The sequence below is a fragment of the Mandrillus leucophaeus genome, unplaced genomic scaffold (assembly GCF_000951045.1).
Source record: "Mandrillus leucophaeus isolate KB7577 unplaced genomic scaffold, Mleu.le_1.0 Scaffold54, whole genome shotgun sequence".
In the NCBI taxonomy this organism is placed as follows: Eukaryota; Metazoa; Chordata; class Mammalia; order Primates; family Cercopithecidae; genus Mandrillus; species Mandrillus leucophaeus.
In genome coordinates, this window is record NW_012105808.1 from 1,967,390 (window position 1) to 1,976,089 (window position 8,700).

Sequence of the window (8,700 nt, forward strand, 5' to 3'; positions counted from 1 at the left end):
GCCACTGCACTTCAGCCTGGGCGACAAAGCAAGACTCCATCTCAAAACAAACAAAAATCAAAACAAAGAAAGTGAATTACTGATGTTCGCACCTCAGGGCCCAAATTACACGGGGGCAGCAGACCCGGCCCTGACAGTGATGGGATGCCCGGGCCACAAGGCAGGGGAGCCACAGGGCAGCTGTCTCGACACAGGGCGGGGTCACACCAGGGCAGAGGCACCAACTGGAGCTCACATGGCTCTCAGGAAGGAAACGGCCCCTTCCTCCTCTTCCCAGCTCCCCCTACTCCGCGACAGAAACCATGTCACTTATCACCACGGGACTGGTTTATAAAAACAGCAGAGGCCGGGCGCGGTGGCTCACACCTGTAATCCCAGCACTCTGGGAGGCTGAGGTGGGCAGATCACGAGGTCAGGAGTTCAAGACCAGCCTGGCCAACATGGTGAAACCCCCATCTCTATTAAAAATACAAAAAATACACCAGGCTCAGTGGCTCATGCCTGTAATCCCAGCACTTTGGGAGGCCGACGCAGGCGGATCACAAGGTCAGGAGTTCAAGACCAGCTGACAAACATGGTGAAACCCTGTCTCTACTAAAAATACAAAAATTAGCTGGGTGTGGTGATGTGCACCTATAATCCCAGCTACTCAGGAGGCTGAGGCAGGAGAATTGCTTGAACCCGGGAGGCAGAGGTTGCAGTGAGCTGAGATGGTGCCACCGTACTCCAGCCTGGGTGACAGAGCAAGACTCAAAACAAAAAAAGAAAAAAAATTAGCTGGGTGTGGTGGCGCTCACCTACAATCCCAGCTACTCTATAATCCCAGCTACTCGGGAGGCTGAGCCCAGCGTGGGCAAAAGCAAGACTCCATCTCAAAACAAACAAACAAAAAAATAGCAGAAACGCTTCTGAAGGAAGTTGGCTGCCTTTGCAGTCAGCGAGGTGGGTGGCCCAGCCAAGCAGAGCTCTGTGAGCTGCACACCCACCCCTACAGCCACCCACCCGCCTCCACAGCCACCCTCCCGCCTCCACGGCTGCCCTCTCCAGGACTCCGCACCGGGTGGGCTGCACAGGCCTGCGTCAGGCTCCCTACCGCAGCTCCCTGTGAGGGCTCCGCGGGGGTCTCTTCCCAGCCCCTGCACAGCCTTCGTGGGTCTCTTCCCAGGTGCCCTGTGGGCTCTACCTGGGGCATGTTCCTGCGCCCCCGCACAGAAGCCCTCATGAGTCTCTTCACAGGCTCTCTCACAGGTTCCTCCATAGACCCCCTCACAACTGCCCTGGCGGCCTCCCCTCTGGCTCCTGTGGGGGCCCTCGCACGCTCTGGGCCTGGCCGGAGCGGGGCACAGCTCCTGAGCAGCCTGGACATCCCTCCACCAGCAGTCAGCAGCTCTCCCTGGGCAGTGAGTGTGGGCCCGGCCAGCCCCGGCATTCCACCCTGCACTGTGACATCACAATTGGTTGTGAGGGACACAGGCCGACGACGCCTTCTCTCCCCACTCCCCTCTCCGAGCCCCTGGAGGCAGAGGCCCCAGGAAGGAGGCTGGGTGAGGAGCGCAGGCCCCACCCTCACTTTGGACAAGGAGGCCCTGTGGGAGGCTGGACAGTGGCCCCCAGAAGATGCACCTGACGCCTGCCTCATGGTCTAGCGGTTATAGGATCCCAGGCAGCTGGGGTTCTGCTCTCAGGGTGGGAACGCCAAGCTTTTAGAAAGGCAAGAAATCACAAGGAGACCTTCCTTGACACTGAAGAGATGTGTTCTGGTCGGGCGCGGTGACACGCCGGGAATCCCAGCACTTTGGGAGGCCGAGGCGGATGAATCACCTGAGGCCAGGAGTTCGAGACCAGCCTGGCCAACCTGGTGAAACCCCGTCTCTACTAAAAATACAAAAATTACCTGGGCATGGTGGTGCACGCCTGTAATCCAGCTACTTGGGAGGCTGAGGCAGGAGAATTGCTTGAACCTGGGAGGTGGAGGTTGCAGTGAGCCAAGATCGTGCCACCACATTCCAGCATGGGTGACAGAGCAAAACTCCGTCTCAAAAAAAAAAAAAAAAAAAAAAGATGTGCCCACGTCCCCATCCCCAGCAGCTGTGAATGGACCTTATTTGGAAATGGGGTCTTTGCAGATGCCATTAGGTCACTATGGATGATCCAGGCAGGCCCAAGTCCAATGACAAGTGTCCTTGCAGGATACAGAGTATGGACACAGAGGGGAGGCAGCGTGGGAAGACAGAGGCAGGCACTGGGGAGATGCAGTCGAAGCCAAGGGCGCCCTGAGAGGCAGGAAGGAGCCCCCCTGGAGCCGTGAGGGTGGACTTTGCGCTTCTGCTGTGCCAGGCTGGAGGCCAGGCCGCTCACTCACCTCCTCGAACACACTCTTCCGGAAGTCCAGCTCCTCCTGCAGGCTCTGGCAGCGGTTCTCCAGGTCCACACGCATCAGCGTCTCCTTCTCCAGCTGCTTTTTGGCCACTGCATGACCGTCCTCGGCCTGGGAGACACAGGACAGCGAGCCGGTGTGACAACGTGTCTGCTGCAAACGCCCTGCTGGGGCGTCCCGTGGCCCCTGGCACCTACCTTGGCCAGCTGGGCCCGCAGCTCGGCCACGTCACTCTCCAGGCCGCGCTTGTCGCTGAGGGCAGCTGCCAGCTCCACCTCGCTCCGGTGGAACAGGGACTCCAGGTCCTTCACACGGCCCTGGGCCACCGTGAGCTCTCCCTCCCTCTTCTTGGCGCTGAAAGTCAAGAGGGCAAGTGAGCGGGGAGGGGCAAGGTCCATGGGGCCGCAGGGAGCACCTCAGGGGGCGTCAGGCAAGCCCAAGGACAAGGTCACCGGGGCTTCCGAGCCCCAGACCTTCCCGTCCCACAGACGACGCAGCCCCACGCACCCAGGCAAAGGCACACGTGCCCTCATCGTCTGCCCTGCACTGTCAGGAGTCCAGCAAGTGACAGCCACCAGTGCTTGGGACACCCTGGAGGTGTGGGCTTTTCCAGCCTCTCCGGCCCATTCTGGACCCAGGAGGACCACTTGGGAAGAAATTAATGCATCCTCTATTACTGTTACAAAGGAAGACCCTGGCCTTTGAAGAGTCAGCCTTGTTTGTAAACTTGAGCTGTCTGAAGCAGGCTTACCTGGTCTTCCACTAAACCAAATTAGCTCCAACATTAGATATTTAAGATAGCAAATACTCAGGCTTTTTAAACACACAAATACTACCAGTGTGGATTTTAGGCTTTTTTTTTTTTTTTTTTTTTTAAGAGACAGGGGTTCACTTGTTTGCACAGGCTGGTCTCGAACTCCTGGCCTCAAGGAATCCTCCTGTCTCAGCCTCCCAAAGTGCTGGGATTACAGGTGTGAGCCACCCCTCCCCGCAGGGAACTAACTCTATCTCCCAAGCAACAGTGAGGACACCCACGGTTTCTCAGCGTCAGAACTGCTGACATTTGGGGCGGTCCTGGGCACTGCAGGGTGCTGAGCCCTGTCCCTGGCCTCCACCCACTTCAGACCAGAAGCCTCTCGCTGCCCAGTTTTGACAACCACAAATGTCCCCAGGAATCACCCAGTGTCCCCTGGGGACAGAATCACTCCAGGATGGGGACAACGGGGTGTATCTGGAATAACACAGCAAAGGCTGCTGGCTGGACATTAAAAGAACATCCACATCCCGGCGGCTGGAGCCCGTGGCCAGAGGTCAGAAGTGACGGGGGCCTCTCCCACCCAGCAGAATGCTGTGTTCCCGACTCTCCCTAGAGCCTTTCTTTTTTTTTTTTTGAGTTGGAGTTTCGCTCTTGTTGCCCAGGCTGGAGCGCAATGGTGTGACCTCAGCTCACTGCAACCTCCGCCCCCCAGGTTCAAACGATTATCCTGCCTCAGCCTCCCAAGTAGCTGGGATTACAGGCATGAGCCACCAGGCTCGGTTAATTTTATATTTTTAGTAGAGATGGGGTTTCTCCATGTTGGCCAGGCTGGTCTCGAACTCCTGACCTCAGGTGATCTACCCGCCTCGGCCTCCCAAAGTGCTGGGATTACAGGCGTGAGCCACCGTGCCCGGCCCCCCAGTGCCCTTCAAAAGACCACCTAGGCATTTGCCCAAGAACTGAAAGTGACCACCTGTCTAACTGTATCTCCATCAACAACTGTATTTATCTATATTATCTATGTGCATATATATCAATCTACAGATAGCTGTATCTTTCTCTCTTTCTTTCTTTTTTATTTTTTTGAGATGGTGTTTCACTCTTGTTGCCCAGGCTGGAGTGCGATGGCACAATCTTGGCACACCCCAACCTCCGCCTCCTGGGTTCAAGCAATTCTCCTGCCTCAGCCTCCCAAGTAGCTGAGATTACAGGCATGCACCAGCATGCCCAGCTAATTTTGTATTTTTAGTAGAGACGGGGTTTCTCCATGTTGGTCAGGTTGGTCTTGAACTCCCGACCTCAGGTGATCCACCTGCCTTGGCCTCCCAAAGTGCTGGGATTACAGGCGTGAGCCACCACGCCCGGGCTTACAAATAGCTATATCTATCTATTGCTGTATCTATCACTGTCTATCCATCTATCCATCTACCCATCATCCATCCATCCATCCATCCATCCATCATGCACCCATCTCTCTCTCTCCCACTAGCTGCCAAGCTCTCACTCTCTGTGGGACTCTTCCTTCCTTCCTTGTGTGACCCAGGGAGGGAGGGCTGCCCTCCCAGCTCACAGTGCCCTCCCTGCCCAGGATCTATAATAAATCCTCAAACTTGTTTCCTATCGCTGTGCTGAATTTGCACCTTCTGTCAGAAGAACCAGGAGCTGCCCCAGGCTGGGATCCCAGTGCCAGAGCAATGGTCAGGCAGGCAAACGCCGGACATGGGTCAGACGCGAGCTACAGGGCAGCCCGTGTGTAAACAGCCTCTCCTGTGAGGGGTCCCTGGTCGGGGGTCAGACAACCAGGTCTAAGGCCACCTGCCAGGTAAAAGCATCCGTGCCAGGTGCACTGAACCCCAGGTCTGGCTCCTGTTGTGTCCCGCCAGGGGCAGGGCTGCCAGCCGCTCTGGCGCTGGACCTGGTGAAGCCAGGGCTCTCCACACTGGAGATGTGGCATCTGTTTGCGTTTGAGAGGTATGAAGGCCAGAGACTTCGGCCACAAAGCTGATGCGCCCCCATCGGCAGCCCTCAGGGACACTCAGCTCTACTTCCCCGCATGGAGCAGATCTCCAGCAGGGCCTGGGGTGCAGATCCCGTATCTCTAAGCACATGCCACCCAGGCCAGGCCCTTCTGCTCAGAGGGCGGTGAGCCCCGCGGCCCTGCAGGGGATTTTTGCAGGGGTCTGGGGGGAGCTGGAGTCTGTTGGGCAAATCCTGACCGAGTGCCCGCTGTGTGGAAGGCACTGCTCTCACACCAGAGGTGCGTCTAGAACCCTTGCCTTACACTGCGGGATGTCCTTGCAGGGGGAGGCACCAGCGACACAGGCTGCCCACCAGATGGGAGGCTGCCTGCGGGCAGGGCTGGAGCGGGGCTGGGAGACAACCCTGGAGGCAGAGACCTGAAGGAGCAGCGCTGGAGGAGCCAGGGCCACCGCTGCTGAAACAGCCTTCCAGGCAGGCGAACAGCAGCACAAAGGCCCAGGGGTGAGGTGGAAGAGGCAGGCTGCAGACCAGCTCAGAGGACTGGAGCAGAGATCAGGGAATCTGGGAAGCTCCTCAATAACTCGGTCTAAACCACAGGGTTCCGCAGGACTGCAGGGCATGCCCAGAAGGCAGGGTGCTGGCTACCAGGGCTCAGACCCGGTTCCTAAGAGCACCAGGCGCTGAGTTAGAATCTTCAGCTGTGTACCCGGGGTTTCGTGGCAGGCTCTGGCTTGTCAGGTCCTGCACGCTGCTCCTTGTGTTTCTCTCATTGTGGGGTTTTGGAGATAAATTTGTTAGGATAAGAAAAACACTAGGCTTGGCCCAGTGGCTCATACCTATAGCCAGCGCTTTGGGAGGCCGAGGTGGGAGGATCTAGCCCGGGAGTTCAAGACCAGCTTGAGCAACATAGCGAGACCTCATCTCTACAAATAATTAAAAAATTAGGCCAGGTACAGTGGTTCACACCTGTAATCCCAGCACTTTAGAAGGCTGAGGCGGGTGTATCACTTAAGTCCAGGAGTTTGAGACCAGCCTGGCCAACATGGTAAAAAAAAGTAGCCGGGCATGGTGCTGTTAGCCTCCAGCTACTCAGGAGGCTGAGGCAGGAGAATCATTTGAATTTGGGAGCTGGAGGTTGCACTGAGCTGAGATCGCACCACTGCACTCCAGCCTGGGTGACAGAGCAAGCCTATGTCTCAAAAATAAATAAATAATAAAAAATAAAAAAATTAGCTGGGTGCAGTGGTGCCTTCCTGTGGTCCCAGGTACCCGGGGCGGGGCTGAGGCAGAAGGATCACCTGAGCCTGGGGGTTCGAGGCTGCAGTGAGCTGTGATTGTGCCACTGAACTCCAGCGTAGGCAACAGAGACCCTGTCTCAATGAAAAGGAAAAGATGGGCCTCACTGCAGACGCCATGCACTGCTCTGGAGATTGTGAACTGGGAATTCCTCAACACCTAGGGTGGGCACTGTGTAGCATTTTCTTTTTTTAATGTTTTAATTTGAGGTGAAATTCACATCCTGTAAATTTCAACTTCTTTTTTTTTTTTTTTTTTTTTTGAGACGGAGTCTCGCTCTGTCACCCAGGCTGGAGTGCAGTAGCCGGATCTCAGCTCACTGCAAGCTCCGCCTCCCGGGTTTACGCCATTCTCCTGCCTCAGCCTCCTGAGTAGCTGGGACTACAGGCGCCCGCCACCTCGCCCGGCTAAGTTTTCGTATTTTTTAGTAGAGACGGGGTTTCACCGTGTCAGCCAGGATGGTCTCGATCTCCTGACCTCGTGATCCGCCCGTCTCGGCCTCCCAAAGTGCTGGGATTACAGGCTTGAGCCACCGCGCCCGGCCAAATTTCAACTTCTTAAAGTGAACAGTTGAGAGGTGCCTGGTACAGGGCCAGCAGCAGCTCTGTCCCGTCTGCACGGTGCAGTTCTGACATTTCAGAGCTCCGTGCACCCCTGTCCAAGCTCTAATCATGCCAGAGCCTGCATGGCCCCACTAATGAACCTGCTTATTAAGCACGGTGGGTGCTGAAGGCAGACAGCTCAGAGCCGCTGCCCAAGCAGGTCCCGGGGTGCACCTGTGCTGTGTGGGATGTGCTGAGAGTGGGCAGCCTGTCCTCATTCGTGCCTGGCCCCAGGGTCCCCAGCTCCTGGCCACCATCAGGCGCAAATGGTCCCTCCTGGAGCCCCAGGCCCCGGGCAGGCAGGCAGTGGTCCCTGGGCCAACCTGGAGGGTCTCCTGTTGGCGAAGGGAAGCCAGCTCTCCATGGGAGCAGCACCAGCCCAGGCGGAGGGAGGGCGTCGGATGGAGAAGTCCCTTGCCCACCCGCCCCCGTCCACCCCGTGGTGCCGGGATCAGGGTGACGTCGTGCCCAGCCATGACCACTCACCTCTTGTTGACCTCGTCCAACTCTGCCCTCAGCTTCCCAATCTCTATCTGCAGCCGGGCGCGCTCTCGAGCTGTCTCATCCAGGACTCTCCGGGCGTCGGCCAGCTCTGACTCGTATAGCGCCTTGATGCCACTCACCTGGGGAGACCCAGGACAGGGTGAAGTGAGGAGGGACCCTTCCCCTTGGACTGCAGCAGCCTGGGGGCCCGGTCACTGGCCCCGCTCAGATTCCCGGGGACTGGCACGCAGAGCGAGAGGATGGCAGCCTGGGGACAGCCTGGACCAGCACAGCAGCTGGATGGAGCCTGTCCCCTTCCCCGGAGGACTGGCCACACCCAGACACGCAGCCCCTTGGCTGCTCTCATAGCGACATGATGCCTGGCCATTAGGTGCATTTTTCACACACTTGGTTTCAGAACCAGAAAATTGGTAGGACATTTAATCAAGGATCTCTCCCGCTGGGCACGTGGACACTGAGCTGATCACTGTCGGACAACTGGTGATGACAGCAACCCGGGGCCCTCCCAGACCCCGCTGGGCCCCTGAGACCCTCTGCCTCTGCAACCGGAGGCCCTCCCAGACCCCTCTGGGCCCCTGAAACCCTCTGCCTCTGCAACCCGGGGCCCTCCCAGACCCCGCTGGGCCTCTGAGACCCTCCACTTCTGCAAGCCAGGGCCCCCTCCCAGGCCTGCTAGGCCCGAGAGCCCCCTGCCCCCACTAGCCTCTGCAACCTGGGGTCCCCTTCCACACCCCTCTGGGCCCCTGAGACTCCCCCCAGGCCTCTGCAACCCGGGGCTCCCTCCCAGACCCTGCTGGGCCCAAGACCCGCCCCCCAACCAGTCTCTGCAACCTGGAGACCCCCTCTCAGACCCCGCTGGGCCCAAGATCCCCTACTTCTGCCAACTGGGGGCCAGCCCGTGCACCTCTATGCCCCCACCTTGCACGCAGGCACATGGCCCAGGCTCAGGCTGGGCTGCTCCCTGGGATGGAGGGAGGAGCATCTGGCCTCCCCCTGCCGTGTCCCCCCACCGACAGGCCAGCTGCCAATGTGGTGGCTCAGAGGCTCCCAGACAGAAGCTCCCACCGCTCAATCACAGGGATCTGCAGTCAGAGCCCCCAGCACTCCCCACCAGCTCCCCCTCCATCAGCTTCCCCTGGCCACCAGCTCCCCCCGCACCAGCTTCCCCTCAACCAGCGGCCCCC

General features: G+C 58.3%; 1 protein-coding gene across 1 annotated transcript in view; it reads right to left on the bottom strand.

Annotated features, from left to right (window-relative positions):
- The window catches only part of LMNB2 (lamin B2), a 15,292-nt gene extending 7,430 nt beyond the window's left edge, over positions 1-7,862 (bottom strand). Inside the window, exons 1-4 of the mRNA XM_011997483.1 lie at positions 7,833-7,862; positions 7,499-7,695; positions 2,575-2,731; positions 2,363-2,488 (exon numbers count right to left, since the gene is read on the bottom strand). Coding sequence (XP_011852873.1) covers positions 2,363-2,488; positions 2,575-2,731; positions 7,499-7,695; positions 7,833-7,862 — 510 coding nt within the window. The remainder of the gene's footprint in view (positions 1-2,362; positions 2,489-2,574; positions 2,732-7,498; positions 7,696-7,832) is intronic.
- Between the last annotated feature and the right edge of the window lie 838 nt (positions 7,863-8,700).